Source organism: Bubalus bubalis, chromosome 8, assembly GCF_019923935.1.
Source record: "Bubalus bubalis isolate 160015118507 breed Murrah chromosome 8, NDDB_SH_1, whole genome shotgun sequence".
Taxonomy (NCBI): Eukaryota; Metazoa; Chordata; class Mammalia; order Artiodactyla; family Bovidae; genus Bubalus; species Bubalus bubalis.
Window position 1 is genome coordinate 9118694 of NC_059164.1, and position 17710 is coordinate 9136403.

General features: G+C 34.3%; 1 protein-coding gene across 3 annotated transcripts in view; it reads left to right on the forward strand.

Annotated features, from left to right (window-relative positions):
* Positions 1–17710, forward strand: part of AKAP9 (A-kinase anchoring protein 9) — a 164044-nt gene that overhangs the window by 123300 nt on the left and 23034 nt on the right. For 2 of the 3 annotated variants that reach the window (XM_006078355.4, XM_044946428.2), the window contains 12 exons: positions 2156–2388; positions 3317–3436; positions 5004–5180; positions 5784–5888; positions 11023–11175; positions 11507–11686; positions 12652–13728; positions 14923–15063; positions 15552–16040; positions 16454–16517; positions 16603–16724; positions 17290–17481. In XM_006078355.4, the coding sequence (XP_006078417.4) occupies positions 2156–2388; positions 3317–3436; positions 5004–5180; positions 5784–5888; positions 11023–11175; positions 11507–11686; positions 12652–13728; positions 14923–15063; positions 15552–16040; positions 16454–16517; positions 16603–16724; positions 17290–17481 (3053 nt within the window). Of the gene's footprint in view, positions 1–716; positions 756–2155; positions 2389–3316; positions 3437–5003; positions 5181–5783; positions 5889–11022; positions 11176–11506; positions 11687–12651; positions 13729–14922; positions 15064–15551; positions 16041–16453; positions 16518–16602; positions 16725–17289; positions 17482–17710 lie in introns of all 3 variants that reach the window. The other variant, XM_025290830.3, reaches the window with a different exon arrangement.

A 17710-nucleotide genomic window follows, 5' to 3' on the forward strand; every position in this document is an offset into this window, starting at 1 on the left:
AGAAGCAGGCTGACATTTAGTTGAATATAAGCAGGAGTTCAAAGAATAAATAAGTTTACTGATAACCTCTAATCTTTTCTTAAATGAGAAATTAGGTAAATTAGTGGTTTAAAAAATAGGTGTCAGTCTTTGTAACAATGGAAATTTAAATCCTTTTAGTCATATCCTTTCACCTTTATATTATGGCTTCCCTGGTAGCTCAGTTGGTAAAGACTCTGCCTGCAATGCAGGAGACCCCTGTTCGATTCCTGGATTGGGAGAAGGGACAGCTACCCACTCCAGTATTCTGGCCTGGAGAATTCCATGGACTGTATTATAGTCCATGGGGTCGCAAAGAGTGGGACACAGCTGAGTGACTTTCACTTTCACCTTTATATTATACATGCAGTTAGAATTATAAATGTGTAGTTTTACTAATTAAATTTTATCAATTTAGGGATGCAACATACATTTTTATAATATGGTAAAACTTTTCTGGTTGCTCAGATTTGTTTAACACAGGTTTAGGGTTGTCCTTTTTCATGTGCAAAGTATGTTTATCATGCATGTAAAATATTCAAGGAATTTGAATACGTCTCAAAATGTAACCTGTGACAGTATGTTCAGCTTTTACTCCTAGTTGTTTTGTGTGTGTGTATATATTACTGTGTTTTAGGAAATAGCTGACTTGTAAATCACCATGTTTTGTTGTATGTGTGTGTGTTTTTTCCTCATAGGACTAGTAGATGCTGCAGTCGATGCAGCGCCTGGAGCAGGTGTGTTTACACAGTTGCATGGCCATTGGGTGACCCTTGGATTTTTCAGTCAACTAATACATCTCTAATTTTGCTGCTGTGTTTCATACTTACAAGTTTTTCTAACAACAAAAAAACTTTTCTTACAATAAAAATTTGGAATTAAAAACTAAGATTCATAGTGACCATCATCATATTATTCCCACAGAGCTTAAGAGTATTTCAGTTTTTTCAAGAAAATGGATGAAATAGTGGTAGGCAATATAATATAAATTAAAAGTTATTTTGTTTAACGAATATATTAAGTTCTTATAACCTATGACTTCTTACAGTACTCTTTTCTAAATCAGTATCTAAGATGATGGTATCAACAAGATCAGTGAAATTTAGTGAAGAGACTTTCTGGTTGATTACTTTTGTATTAACATCTAAATCAGCGTTGTTTAAAAGGAAAGCTGCTTTCTGTAGATTCTTAATCCTGAGTACAGTGTTGACAGACCAGTTAGTGTAAAGACTCTGGAGTTATATTCATTCCATTTTCTTCATTAGACAATTGTTTTACTTTGCTGTATAAAATTTATTATTGTATGACTAATAATAATAGCTAAAACTTTTATGTATATGTAGTCCTTACATAGTCTAGGCACTATTTTTCACACATTGATATATTAACGTATTTGATATATTATAAATTAACTTATTGTGGGGAAATAACTCAGAGGTCAGTACCGTTATTAACTCCCATTTGACATACAAGGAAATTGAAGGACATCATGTTAAATGCCAGAAGTGGTAGAGTTAGGATGGTAACCCCCAGTCTTTGCGCTTAAGCACCACACTGCCTCTCATACTTGTCAGATTTCCCTCGATACACATACATGTGAACGTGTAAGACTAACTCAGGAATGTGGATCAAATAAGGAGAAAGACTAACAGGAAATTCTGATTCTGGTTGTTTCTTTTCTGTAACTCTTACTTACCTTGGTTAAAGATTTACAGTATTTGATTTTCGTGTGTGTTGTGTATGCATATAAAAATGACTTTACAGGTTTGGAATGGATTGACTTTCGCCTGAGGTGAGTTATTTCTGTGCTTGAATTTGGTTAGATTTTGCTCGTTTCCTTGTAGTGAACGTGGACTTTGAGGGGGTCATTTGCTGTGTTCTTTTATTGTTTTTAATGATAGGACATAATTCTTTTTGTTAATTCTGTATGATTTTATTGATACTAGCTTGCTTACTTATATCGGATATGTTACTTTGATATTTTCACATAAGTATTTTCCTTTTTCACATGTTTTTGAAATGAAACTCAGCCCCTTAATTTCATGAAGTTAAAATCTGAACACAGTTATGGGTGATTTCCTTATCATAACATCATTAATTGTTTCTTAATGTAGTATATTTTTGCATTCATGAACAGAATTACTACAGGAGACAGAAAAACTGATGAAGGAAAAACTAGAGGTACAGTGTCAAGCTGAAAAAGTGCGTGATGACCTTCAAAAACAAGTGAAAGCTCTAGAAATAGATGTCGAAGAACAAGTCAGTAGATTTATAGAACTGGAACAGGAAAAAAATGCTGAACTAATGGATTTAAGGCAACAAAACCAAGCACTGGAAAAGCAGTTAGAAAAAATGAGAAAATTTTTAGATGTAAGTATTCTCAACTTTAATAACTTTTTCATTGGAATGCTACTTGCTACTGTTCTATGTTGTGGATTTTAAATTATGAAAAGACTTAAATTCTACTATTTTTATCTGTGTCATCTAATTAATTGAAAAGTATTATTTAAAAATTTTTATTATGCAGCTTTTAGAATTAAAAGCAATACCAACAGATTATGAATAAGCCCTACCAGTTAGCCTTTCCAGATTCATAGTTAAGGAACTTGTCCTAGCCTTTTTCTGAACCAGTAGTCAGACCAAGGATCCTAAGAGCTAACTGTCCACCATTTCACCCATAAAACATATACACACGAGTAACAGTGTGCCCTGGAAGCAAAGAACTGCAGCTGTTTCATGCTGTCATTACTGTCTTCCAAAAAGATGTTAAATCTCTAATTTCATGTGGATTTTCTTCTTTGGAGTTTCATTAAGTCTTATGTTATCTTCACAGATCAGAGAATCAGATTCTAACACACTTTGTAATTTTAGGTATTTCAAAAAACCTATATTAAAATGAAAAAAATGTGACTACAACACAATCTGTTCTACTTATTTTGCTTAAATATTGGGAGTCCTCCTTTGTTCCAAAAAAGTAAATTCATTTTAAGGAGACCATTTTAATTTCATTTTGTATTTAACATTACTTGAATTGTAAAAAGTGTTGTGCTTCAGATAACATTTAAGTGCTTGCATTTTTGCTGAAGAGCCCCGGGTTATGTATCATACAAGAGCCCTACTAGGCTATGTACCGTGCAACAAGTGTTATCTTTTTAAACCTTTTTGGTTTGGAGCATTTCTGTGATCATCAGTCGTTCATCTTCAAACAGGCAACTGTGCCTACAATTAAAGGGAAGTAAGGGAAATAATAACGTCAATAAATATTATTTCTTGAGTTACTATCATTATTAAACTTTAGGAGCAAGCTGTTGATAGAGAACACGAGAGAGATGTATTCCAACAGGAAATACAGAAACTAGAACAACAACTTAAGGTTGTGCCTCGATTCCAGCCTGTCAGTGAACACCAAACTAGAGAGGTAATGTTTTTATTGATACTGTCTTCCGTACGTTAATTTGTATATTATATATAAAGTAAGATTCGTATCTTAAAAAACTTGAAAGGAATTCTTTCTATTGTATATCAGTTTTCAAAATCAGAAACTTAAATATTACTTCAATATGAGAAGGTAAAGATACCAAAGAAGTATAAAATACCTATAACTCATTGTCATAAAATGTTATCTACAGTCTTATTTAACAAAAGGTATCTTTAAAAACAAAAAACCAGAAGGAATCTGATGTAGAAAAGCGTTATCTACTGGAGCAGTAGAAAAGTTAGCAGTCCCCACAGTTCATAGTCATTCATCGTGTTCCTGACATATTCTAGATTTTGAAAAATAGCTGTGTGTTTGTTGAATCTCAAAAGAATATTTAAGCTCTAGAACTTAGTCATTTCCTACTATTTGTTTCCTTATATTTAAAAAGGGTGATTTGCCTCATTTATAAAACTTTAGGAAACTAAGTTAGGAAACTAACAAGAAAGTATGTGTTTGATTTTCTTCCAAAACATTGTGATCCATTTGTTTTCTTTTTATTTAGCCAGATCTGATTCTCCAGCTTCTGATTTTCTCAGGACCAAAAAAAAAAAAAAAAAAGAAACATCTAGCTGTTAACAGTACACTGTGCCGTTTTGCTCTACCTGCTTTATTGTCTTCTCCTTTAACCTTACTTCAAGTCTTAGTCCACCCTTTATTGTTCAAGCTTCTCCTCAGGCTTTATTACTGTCCTTTCTCAACCTCTAATTGTAGGTAAGCTAGCATTTCTTTTAATGTTTTAAGGAAGAAGTGCCATTTTTAGATAATTTCGTCTAAGAATCTCACTGAAATAAGGTAGAGTTTCTTTTTTCTTACCATCATATTTCTTTTTTTAATAAGCTTTCTCCATTTGAGCAGAACTAATTTCACAAGCTCTCTTACTGATCTTTCCTATATCCTTCCATCTGCTTCTTACCCGAATCACTTTTTCAGGGCACATGGATCCCTTGCACTGCCTGGCATCCTGACCCCTCTCCTAGGCTGGTGGAATGTGTGGGCTGAAAAGCTTTTTTCCAAGTAACTGTATTAAAGGTCCCCAGTTCCCTCTGTCCCTATGGTATTTTAGAACCACTGTATTATTATATGTGTTGATAAACCGTTGGTGGAAAGAAAAGTATAATCCATGAAAGTTTTTTAGGTCATTGTATCTCACATATGAATGTAAGTACTGTGTAAACTTGTTTTCTTTATTAGGTTTTAGTGTGGTTGTGCCATTAGAGCTTGCAATTCAACATTATTCAAAAATGCATTTATTTTTTCCTCCTAGCTAGGGAAAACCTTAGTCTTAACAGAACTCTCTTAAAAGAATTGATGAAAGCAATATTATTTCTCTTTAGTGCTGCTTAGATGCATCAACTCAGAAAACATTGCTATAGTTGGAGGTGATAGTGCCATCCTTATCAAAAATACAATTAAGCACAGGCTCTCAAAAAATTTGAAAGGAGGATAGATTTATTACTAACATCCTTACATATTTTAACATTACAGTTTTTGCTTATTATATTTCCAGGTTGAGCAGTTAACAAATCATCTGAAAGAAAAAACGGACAAGTGCAGTGAGCTTTTGCTGTCTAAAGAGCAGCTTCAGAGGGATATACAGGAGCGGAATGAAGAAATTGAGAAATTGGAGTTCAGAGTAAGGGAGCTGGAGCAAGCCTTACTCGTTAGTGCAGACACTTTTCAAAAGGTGTGACATTTTCTTTGGGTTAATTTTATCAAGTGTTTTAGTACAGATTACGCTTAGTTGCATGAACATGTTTATTTACATAAAAAAATTACTAAGGACTCTGTTGATATTATTGCATAATGTATCTGTATGTCTTCATTAACATCATAACCATTTCTGTTTATTCTTTTCTCCAAATATCCCTTGCATACTGGGTCCTGATTAAGAAAGATTAAGCCAGAAGACTTAATTACCCTTTTAAGTATTAATAAGCTTCTAAAATAACAGCCAAGTGAAAATCTGTAGGCACCAGTTCAGGCTGATGCCATGCCCCAGGCTAAGAAGCAGTGAGATCTGTTCCTTTTATGCTAAAGAAAAGCAGGATAAGGAAATTTGGGAGTGTAGGAGATGAGGGGATAGCCTTCATTTTACCTGAGAAATGAACTTTAAGATTGTCAGGCATTCTTGTTTTAATTTATATAAAGTACATTCAAGAGTGAATGTTGTAACTTTTGATTGTTCACTAATGTAGACTACTTCTAATTCAAGAAACACTTCTCCAATTAAAATGGATAATTAGGATTTAATGTCTGAAATTTTGAGAAAATTTTTATGTATTTAAAGGTAGAGGACCGAAAACACTTTGGAGCTGTAGAAGCTAAAGCAGAATTGTCTCTAGAAATACAATTGCAGGCAGAGCGAGATGCCATAGACAGAAAGGAAAAAGAGGTAAGTTTATTTTTAATGACAAAATGTGGCTTGAATTACTTTAGAAAATTTAATTTGATTAGAATGGAGTTCATGGTGTGAAACCAAAGTATATAGACTGTTTCTTAGCTCATTGCCTAAGATGCCGTTGAAGACAGTAAACATTTGAACGAGTAAACTGGAATGAAGTAGAGGGGACACGTGGCCTGGACAGAGGAGGGAGTTTTGAGCACAAAAATGTGGCCAGTTTGGTAGGTATGAATTAAAGGAAGACGAGAGGAGAGAGAGAGACTAGTGTTGGGGCACAAGGAAGTATCTTCCTCCTGGCCTTGCCGTGGGCTTTGAATTACTGCTGCTTTCCTGTGGAGTTTGTTTTTTCTAAAGTTATATTTCCCTGGGAGATAGTAGTGCCTTTTTACAGTGTACTAATATACATGTTCTTAATTCTATAAAGTTCTTTTATGTTTTTCTGCTCCCTCCCTTCCCCCTACCCCAAGAAAACCAGAAGATGCACTTTTAAAACAGCCATCATTTTCAAGTCCTAATTATTTGAACCTTTGTCTATCATCAGTTTTTCTCTAGCATATCGTTCCTTGCTATCTAGCTATAGCATATCATTTTAAATGTTTCAGAAGTTTCAATTACATTTTTATCTCTTTCCATATAATTTTCTCAGAGCATTTGATGTGTATTTATTGAGTGTAAACAGTTTATAAGTGTTAATGAGTACTTTGAAAAAAAGATTGATTTAGATGTCACCTAAAACTATAGCTCAGAGAACTTGTAGTTTAGAGAAGAAAAAAGTCATCTATATAAATAATGGAAATGATTATTTTTATGAAAATTATTATTTTCTCATTATCTCATAGTACTAACTAATGTTTATCTGAGAGATTCTTACTTATTTTACTTTTTGGCTTTTATGTGAGTGACTGGGGACACTTTTGTGGACATATAATCACTTTTGTTAATGTGTGCTTCAAAAAGAATTAACATTTAAAGATTTCTCTTACACTAAATAATCAAATAGATGATCTGCTTTCTAAAAAATGGGACTCCAAAACTGGTCACAAGGCAGAAATAATTGATTAAATATAGTAAAACTTTATATTGTCATTTGAATTTTATTTAACACTACTTAACCTCTTAATTTCTTGAAGTAAGGATCCAATAAGTGTCTCCTACTTAGAATTATATTTGTTGGAATTACAACAGACCTTAGAGAGCTTGTATCAACTAGCTACCAGTTTTTACAGATGAAACAGAGCCAGACTTGCTGAGTGAGTAAAGAATTAAGTTGACAGCTAACCTTGATCTACTCCAGTATCCTTGCCTGGGAAATCCCATGGACAGAGGAGCCTGGCAGGCGACAGTCCATGGGGTCTCAAAAGAGTCAGACATAAGTTAGCGACTAAACAACAAACTTGGTCTACTAATTTTGAATAACAGTGACAAGTGTTCTATCAGAACCCAGTCACTCAGTAACTGGAGACTGAAAGATAGGGATGTAAAATTGAAACATACCTTTTAAAGAAAATAACTTCTTATGCATTCTTTCCTGCACTAGACAAATGTTTTCAGATATCTGACAGTATAAACATAGGATGTCTATGTGTTGTTATATTTGAGATACTTCCACTACTCTCACAGGCTAAATTTGTGTACAACTTTTTAAAAAGTTTATTACAATATTTAGAAATACAGAGTGAAAGAAAGAACAGAAAACCTTAAGATAGATAAGGGTTTCAGGCTGTATAAGAGAAGGAGAATAATGTGGAGAGAAATAGAAGAGTTTCTTTAAGAAAAAGATGCTTTCAATAGGATAGGTTTTAAGTAGAGCGACTTAGCAGCAGCAGCAATGAGATCGAACTTACAAATGACAATAATAAATAATAATAGTTAACTTTGTTGAGGTCTGTGCTAGAACGTGGTCAGTATTTTAATTAATGCCTTGTGTCCTTAACCTTAAACTCTCCCTGAGGATAGGTTCTTTTGGTGTTTCCACTTTATTGAGTAAACCAGATCTTAATAAAGGTTAAGGAACTTGCTCATGGTCACACAGTAAGTGGCTGAACAAGAATTCCTCCTCAATTTCTCTCATTCTGGAGCTTTGTGATGCTTTACTGCCAAAACATCCAGGCATGTTTTGCCTTGCTGATGAGAAATTATCATAAACAGTCATTCAGTATTTGTTGAATTGCCATGTGTAGAGCACCACTGTCCAATTTTAAAACCAGCACCAATCTCAAGGAATCTTCTGTCTAATTAGGATATATATATGTATGTATGTGCTGGACTGGGATAAGTTGCTTCTGTCGTGTCCAACTCTGTGATCCCGTGGACTGTAGCCCACCAGACTCCTCTGTCCATAGGATTCTCCATGCAAGAATACTGGAGTGGGTTGCCATGCCCTTCTCCAGGAGATCTTCCAGACCCAGGGATCTAACCTGTATCTCTTATGTCTCCTGCATTGGCAGGAGGGTTCTTTACCACTGGTGCCACCTGGGAAGCATGTGTGTGTGTGTGTGTGTGTGTGTGTGTGTGTGTGTGCATGTAGCCCGTGTGTGTGTACACATTTGAAAGAAAAAAATTCTTAAAACACAAATAGGTGCTAATTAATGTAATCCAGACAATCTAGATATCATTTGGTAGCTAAATTAAACAAGGTTAAACCAAAAAGCTGCCATTCTATTTTTAAACCTTAATAATATTTTTCTGGTTCTTGGTTATCATAGCCTCAGTAATAAGACAGCCAGGGACCAAAACTGAAGTCTGGCTGTGAAGAGGAAAGAATGCCTCACCGTGTCATTTTGGGAATTGAAGTCTCTGTTTTGATGCCTCAAGTTCAGCTGCTTATGATGGGAATGTTAGTGCTTTAGATGAGTGCTTCTGAAACTTGAATGCGCTATGAATCCCCTTAGGGATCGTTTTAAAATGAAGACTCTGATTCAGTAGGCCCGGGGTGGGGCTTGAGAATCTGTGCTTCAAACATGTTCCCGTGTGATGCTAGTTCTCCTCCCGGGACTACACTTTGAATATTAAGGCTAAGAATTTGACCATAAACTGTTTTGTCAAAAAAGAAAATAAGTATGAGGTGAGACAGGCAAGGGCAGCAATTTTGAGCTTAAATATCTATGTATGTGTTGAAATAATACCTTGTCACCTAAAGTAGTCATAGAAGATAGAAGAAGTATAAATGTCATCTATTAGGTAACTTTGAAGAAGATATAATCATCACAATTTTCAGGAGACTAACCTGATAATTATATGTGTGCAGCTAATAACTATATTTCAGGTGTTATTACTGAGTTTAATACCAGTATTAAAGAAAATTATTTAAATGCAAGTGTTAGACATTAGTTATTAGAAGTAGGATAAATAATAGTTAAGAATGTCAGGTTCCAGAGGTAAACTCCTGAGGTTCAAAAGTGACTTGCACATACTAGCCTTGTGACTGCAGAACAAGGGACTCCTGTCTCAGTGACTCCCTTCCTCATCTCTGAAATGGAGATAATCCTAGTAAAGATGTATAAAGTCATTGCTACTGCTGCTGCTAAGTCGCTTCAGTCATGTCCAACTCTGTGTGACCCCACAGACGGCAGCCCACCAGGCTCCCCCGTCCCTGGGATTCTCCAGGCAAGAACACTGGAGTGGGTTGCCATTTCCTTCTCCAATGCATGAAAGTGAAAAGTGAAAGGGAAGTCGCTCAGTCGTGTCTGAGTCATTACAGGGCTTTTAAAAAATAATACATATAAAGCATATCATGCAGTGTCTTAACAGTGAGTTGCCTGTAAGCGTTAGTTGCTTGGTCATGTCCGACTCTTTGCAACCCCACGGGCTTCTGTCCATGGAATTCTCCAGGCAAGAATATGGAGTGGGTTTCCATTCCTTTCTTCAGGGGATCTTCCTGGCCCAGAAATTGAACCTGAGTCTCCTGCGTTGCAGGCAGATTCTTTACCATCTGAGTCATCAGGGAAGCTATAAATGATGGCTATTTATTACTAATATAAATATGATTTCTGTTACAGAAATATTAGGTTAAATGATTTTGAAGGTCTTTGCTTTGCTAATGCTAAGATATAATTCTGACTGCTTGTACTCAGTCACTCTGTCGTGTCCGACCCTTTGTTACCCCATGAACTGTAGCCTTACAGGCTCCTCTGTCCATGGAATTCTCCAGGCAAGAATACTGGAGTGGTTGCCATTTCCTCCTCCTCTGACTACAAGTTGGTGTGTAATCAGAATGTGCCCCCTTTCAAGTTCTAAGATGATGAATGATTTATAAGTATTCTTTGGGCCAGCTGCCACTAAATGCTGCCCTTGTATCTTAGGTTGGTCTTAATGCAGCAGTTTTGATCATTAGATAAATAAGCATTTGAAAATCCATTCATTAAAAATGTAGAAGAACTTGAAAAGCATTGAGGTAAACAACTGTTCCTGTCCTCAAGCAAGCCCAATTTTTAAAATATAAATAGCTGTTACTATTCACCATTAGTTTCAATCTCTATATAACTATCAAAGAGCAATTGCTTTACCATTAGTGATAATCTGTGCTCAGAGCTGAATTTCAGTTGTCTTATGCATAGGAACACTCTAGTTATTCTCCTAAAATGGTTTTACTAACTTACTCTGTAAGTTTCTGTGTGTCAGACCTAAGTATCTCTTGGTCTTAGAGTCTGCCTCTGCTCCTTTCTGCCCAAATAAGGCATGTGGCTGCCAAACTTTTATGGGGTTAAGTATTAATATGGACTAAATTGAGTTAGTCTCACTTGGTGGCTAAAATAACTGACTTAATTCTACAGCTTTCTTGAGCCTTTTTGATAGCAGTTAACATAAAATAAGATTTAAAATGTGGATTCTTTCCCTTCCTCTCATAACTCTTTTATGCTTTATCAGGAGATAATATTTGGTAGGAAATGGCTCCTTATAGCCTTCCTCTGGGAAGGATAGTTTTAAAGTGTTTAGTTTGAAAATGTCTGGAAACCATGCAGTTATATCTGGCTTAGAGAAACCCCTTTCCTTTATTTTCATGGCTCACCTGTTTTAAGCATGCATCCTGTAGAGCTTAATCCAGCAGTCTTCATTCTCTCTTGACAAATAAACATCTATATGAACAGTATTTTTCTCTCTCCCTTTGATAATTTTGATATCAAAGATCACAAACTTAGAAGAGCAGTTAGAACAGTTCAGAGAAGAACTGGAAAATAAGAATGAAGAAGTCCAGCAGCTACATATGCAGTTAGAAATACAGAAAAAGGAATCTACTACCCGCCTACAAGAACTTGAACAAGAAAACAAATTATTTAAGGTAATTGCTCAAGGAAAACTTTGCCTCTAAATAATTCATTGTTTTTGTCTTGTATAGTCATAAGTATTAAGCATTTGCTAAATCCAGCTGCTACATAATGCTTAACAGAGGAATAGCTGCAAATGGATTTGCATAGAGTTTATGTTCAACCCAACATATGAAAAATTTTGGAGACCTGTATCAAAACATTTTAAAATTTATTGATTTACAATAATTATATAGTAGCTTTGAACATTTTGGGTGCTGTAGCTTGGTAAGAGTTAATTGACAGAATGGTCTAAAGATCACATGTAATGCTCTATCCAACTGGGATGGTTATCTTTGTTCCTAGGATGAAATGGAGAAACTAGGATTTATCATAAAGGAATCTGATGCTATCTCTACTCAGGATCAACATGTACTGTTTGGGAAATTTGCTCAAATAATGCAAGAAAAAGAGGTAGAAATTGACAGATTGAATGAGCAAATTATGAAACTTCAGCATCAACTTAAAATGACGACAGATAACAAGGTACACTAATTTAAAATTACTATATGAAACTATTTAAATGAGAATTTTATTTTTATTGAAGTAGTTGATTTACACTATGGTATTAATTTCAGGTGTACAGCAAATGGATCTAGTTTGCTCCAGATTATTTTCCATTATAAGTTATTACAAAATATTAAACAGAGTTCCCTGCTTATACAGTTAACCTTTCATGCTTATCTTTTTTATGTATAGTAATTTGTGTTGCTGTGAACATTGGGGTGTGTGTATCTTTTCAAATTAGACTTCTTGCCTTTTCTGGATATATGCCCAGGAATAGAATTGCTGGATCATATTCTGTTTTCCTTTTTTTAAGGAACCTCCATACTGTTTTTCATAGTGGTTAAGCTAGAATTTTAAAGGGCAAAATAGTTATTTTTCAGCTTATTTTTTAATGTAAAAACCAAATAAAACCTAATTCTCTTTTATCCATTAATTTTGATTTATTAAGACATATTAGTTTAACAAGCTATGTGTATTTGTATCCATTCCTAATATTGTCAAACATTTTTGATGTTTCATAGTCTCTGGTACCTCAGATTTCATCATATCATTCTAACCGAAATATTAAAAACTTCAAAATTCTTCTATTATGTTTGAGTTTTTAAATAAGATAGTGATATTTAAGCACTATCTGTTATAGACTTTTATTTTAATACTTTTCATCCTTTTCAATTAGAATATATTGATACTGACTATTTTACTTACAGGAAATCAGCTATTAAATGCATAAATTACTTTATATTTAATAATTTTCTGAAAGAAGTTCTAAGTAAGGTCATTTTTAGTATGATGTAAGACTTGTGGTCTATATTAAAATTAATTTAGTATTTCTGAGAAGTATTTTTGTGTATGTGATCAACACTTTAATAAGATATTGCCTTAATAAAATTCCCCAAATATAAATACATAGTTATTACATATGTTGCTTTTTTGTTAACTGATAGGTTATTGAAGAAAAAAATGAACTTATAAGGGATCTTGAAACCCAGATAGAATGTTTGTTGAGTGATCAAGAACGTGTGAAGAAAAATAGAGAAGAAGAAATCGAGCAGCTGAATGAAGTTATTGAAAAACTTCAACAGGAATTGGCAAATATTGAGCAAAAGACATCAGTGGTTGCTAATTCTCTCCCAGAAGAAGCAGATAGTTTAAAACATCAGTTGGATATGGTAACAGCTGAAAAACTGGCTTTGGAACAGCAAGTAGAAAACACTAATGAAGAAATGGCCTTGACAAAAAATGCACTTAAAGAAACCAATTTAAAAATGAACCAACTAACAGAAGAATTATACAACTTAAAGAGAGAACGTGAAAAAATTGAAAAAATCCATAGCATACCAGAGAAAAGTGTTAACTTGGCTATAGATGACCTGAACAAAAACAAACCAGGACTAGAGGTAGTCCTTCCTGAGGACGCTCTTCAGCCCCTAGAAAATCAGACTTACCTCGATTCTTTTGAAGAAAACAGCAAAGTTTCCATAAGCAGCTTGGAAACAAAGGTGCTACAGCTTGAGAGCACTGTGAGCGCAAAGGACTTAGAACTTACCCAGTGTCATAAACAGATAAAGGACATGCAGGAGCAAGGCCAGTATGAAAAAGAAGTGCTGAAAAACAAGATTGTAAACCTACAGAATATACTTGAGGAAAAAGTTGCTGCTGCTCTTGTGAGTCAAGTCCAACTTGAAGCAGTTAAAGAATATGCAAAATTCTGGCAAGATAAACAATCAACTTCATCAAAACCTGAAAGAACAAATATACAGAATTTGACTCAACTAACAGAAAATGAAATGGAGTCACATGTGTCAGCACTGACCTTGAGAATATCAGAATTAGAAAGCCAGGTGGTTGAAATGCAGACTAGTTTGATTTTAGAAAAAGAACAGATAGAAATTGCAGAAAAAAATGCTCTGGAAAAAGAAAAGAAGCTACTAGAACTGCAGAAGCTATTGGAGGACAATGAGAAAAAACAGGGAAGCAAAGAAAGGGAAAGAAGCCCTCCAGGAGACTTTGAAATTCTCAAGGTTAGTTTGTATTTGATCTTTTTCACTTAAATACCTTAAGAAACTCTTTTCCCTTTTCCTTAAACTTACTGCTAACTTATTAAATTCAAACAATGTTCTTTATATCTAGCAACTCCATATATAAAGGGTTTTTATTTTTAAAAAATGACCATTCTGTACGGTCATATTATTATCACTAGAATAATGGATACAAACTATTTTGTATAGTTTTAAAATCACAGTATTTATTTTACTGCCATGGTCATTATGAGCAGTCGTAAGTAGAGCAGTCCCAAGAAACGTGGAAATGTTAAGGATAGCAAATGTCCTCTGGAACTTGTGTGGATTTTTTCCCTCTTTCTTCCAATATGCATGGTAAGTGTTATCATTCCTTTTACACAATGAAAAATATCAGAATATATTAGTGTTCTAGTGCATTAATGTATAAGTGATAAATCATTTGCTTTTACAGATTCTATACCTCTGTTAGATTTCATCCTTTCTTCTCTGAAAGTCTGTTTATGTAAAGTTCTGAAAGCGTAGGTATTAGCAATAGGACAGATGTGGAAGGACTTTAATTTTCAGATTCTCACTTTATATATTTGTAATTTTGAGTACTGTGTAGTCTTATCTGAACACCAGAAATTAACTGATATTAGGTTCCTATGAATATTTATTTGTCAAAGAGTAGTAAGTAATTCTTTCCATTTACTAGGCTTTTTCCTTCTAGCTAACTGAAACTATATAAATTACTGTAAATAATATTTAAAACAGTAATGTGACTTTCCATATGATTAAAATATCTTAGTAAGATTTTATTATTTCTTAATATCTAAGAAATATCTTACTAAACCACCTCATATCTTTTCAGGAGAGTGATATAAATATGAAAAATTTTTGAATAGATAACTGAAACTGTTTCATTAATTATAAAATTTTTTAGGATATATTCTAATGACCTGATTTACCTTTCATTCCCCGAAAAATCATTCTTTGTGTGTGTGTGTGTGTGTGTGTGTGTGTGTGTACTGACTCAAGAATATAAATTGATGGTTCTGAAGAGTTTCCCTATTTGTTGAAAGAACATGGGTCTATTTAACCCCTTTAATCTGATAGGCAGTTGTTCCTGAAAAAGCTTTATTGAATTATTCAAGTACCTTGAATTTGGCTTTATTTTTTGAAAATGACATGTTTGTGTTTTCCACTACCATTTAGACAACTGCTGAGCTGTTTCATACCAATGAAGAAAATGGACTTTTTGGTCAGCTTGAGACTGTTAGAGCAGAGTCTGCTGCTACCAAAGAAGAACTTGCCAGTTACAAAGAGAAGGCAGAAAAACTTCAGGAAGAGCTTTTGGTAAAATTAATAACATAGCTTCTATTTCTTCCTATTTTATTTCAAAGTGTATATTCTCTTAATATGAAAACAATCCCAGATCTATAATTTAACAGCTTAGGGAAAAAAAAATCTTTCATAAATTTGATGAAAAGTTATTATAAATTTCATTGCTCTCATCTTTCTTGTTTGGTTTTCCTTGGAATCTCTTTTAATCTCTTAAAAGGGGGATGCTTTTAATCTTCTAGTCTAGTTAATAAAGAAGGAGAAGGACGGATGTTAACCCCTGAGAACCAAAAATAGAGTCCGATAATATGATTTCACTTCTGTGTTAATCTGTGACTTTACATATATGCAAGTGTGTATGAAAACTCTGTTTCTGAAATGTTTTCCCTGTGAATGTTTTTCTGTGGAAAATGAGCATACTAACATGAATTATACTCTCAACCCTAAATTCTACATGTGATATTTTTATCTGAATGTTCTAAACTGTTGTTCTATGTTTTTAGGTAAAAGAAACATATACGGCATTTCTCCAGAAAGATTTAAGCCAAGTTAGGGATCAACTCAAAAAAGCAGAAGCAAAATTATCCTGCTTCTCAGAAAGAGAAGATAATACTGAGGTAGAAGAAGATAGAAAGGTCTGCATATTAGAGCCACTTCCTATAAAAGTGGGTCAGAGCTCCGCATCCCAGACAGATGGGACCCTCAAGGTCAGCAGCAGCACTCAGACTCCACAAGTTCTTGTTAGAAATGCAGGAATCCAGATTGACTTATGGAGGGAATGTTCATCAGAAGAAGTCACTGAAATAATTAATCAGTTTACTGAAAAGATTGAGCAGATGCAAGAACTACATGCTGCCGAAATCCTGGATATGGAATCCAGACACATTTCAGAAGCTGAAACCTTAAAGAGGGATCACTATGTCGCTGTCCAGTTGCTGACAGAGGAGTGTAGTACCTTGAAGGCGGTGATCCAGTGTCTGAGGTCTAAAGAGGTATTTGGTTTTCACAGTGTATTTTTTCAGCATTCTGTAGTTGGCTTTTTTTTTACCCCCCAAAAAAAATTTTATGTTGTTAAGAGACAAATTTGGAGGCAATTTCTTCCTTATAATAAAACTACAATTTAAAATCTTTCTTTTGTGTACAGTCAAATAGTAATGTCCCACAAAGCTCCTGTGCAGATTTAGAACCTGATGTTATCATTCCTTAAGTTATTAATGTCTCTTATTGTAATATCCCTGAAGAAAAAAATTAAAGCCTTACTGTAAACCATGGATAATTTTATTTATTGTGAAAGGTGTGACATGTTTGTTTGTTTGACAGCATTACAAAAAAAGTAAAATGTTCATTGGACCTTTTTTTTTTAATAAAGCAAAACATGTTTTATTTCTTTGTTTTCTCTGATTAGGGCTCCTCAATTCCTGGGTTAACACATTCTGATGCTTACCAAACTAGAGAAATATGTTCCAGTGGTAAGTTATATAAACTGGAATTTTTATAGTACTTACTTAAAAAAGTTTGTTTCTCTTTAATAGTCAATGGTTTTCTTTATTTTAGATTCTGGATCAGACTGGGGTCAGGGAATTTATCTTTCACAAAGTCAAGGATTTGACACGGCGTCGGAAGGCCAAGGAGAAGAAGGTGAAAGTTCAGGAGATTCATTTCCAAAGAAAATAAAGGTACTAAAAGATAGCCATCTTTCAGTAAAACTTAGCAAGTGTAGTTTCTATGTTGAACATAATAGTTTATTAGAAGTTAGTATAGAAGATCTTACTATATTAAGATCTCTCTGAAAAGAAAAATTCATAGCTAGAAGGAAACTTGTGGCTCTATTTAGTTTTATTTCTGTATTTTACAGATAATTAGAGTATATTTAATTGTATAAAGATTTTTAAAACTTTCCATTCCTAATATTTTTGTTTGCCAAATTATTAAAGCAGTCTCAAAGTCTAGAACCTATCTTCTACATATTTCTTTTGGTCAAATTAGTGCCTGATATAAATCCAAGAAGAGCACGTTAGATAAATAGAAAGAACCTAGGAGATGAGCGGCACGTAAGGGCATAGGCAGTCTTCTGGGATCGGTGTACCCCTCCGGAGGAAGAAAGTGTACAGTGATGGCAGGTTGGCGTTTCCTTTCTGCAGTGGCTTTTCTAAATCTGTCTAACTGGGATTCCTCTTTTCATGTCTGACTTGACAGTTTTTGAAAATGTCTTAATTCTGGCTTTTGTGTTGTGGCTTCTAGGGACTGCTGAGAGCTGTCCATAATGAAGGCATGCAGGTGCTCTCGCTCACTGAGTCTCCCTGTAGTGACGGAGAAGACCATTCTGCTCAGCAGACGTCAGAGTCTTGGCTGGAAGAGAGAAGAGCTTACCTCAGTACAATCTCCTCTCTTAAGGATTTAATTACCAAAATGCAAGTGCAAAGAGAAGCCAAGGTACTCAAAGACTATGGTGCATCTAAGTAGCTTTATATGATTTTTATCAATAATAAGGCACTTTGTTTGCCAAATTAACTGTTGTCTTTTATGATGTTTTTCACATAAATTTCTATGTATTGTTTAAATGCTCCAAGTTGCACACTTGAAAGTAAATTTGTATCCTCTTAGACTTCCAATGCTGATTCTGGTTAGCAGATAGGTAGGTACCTAGAACAGATGTCTAGAA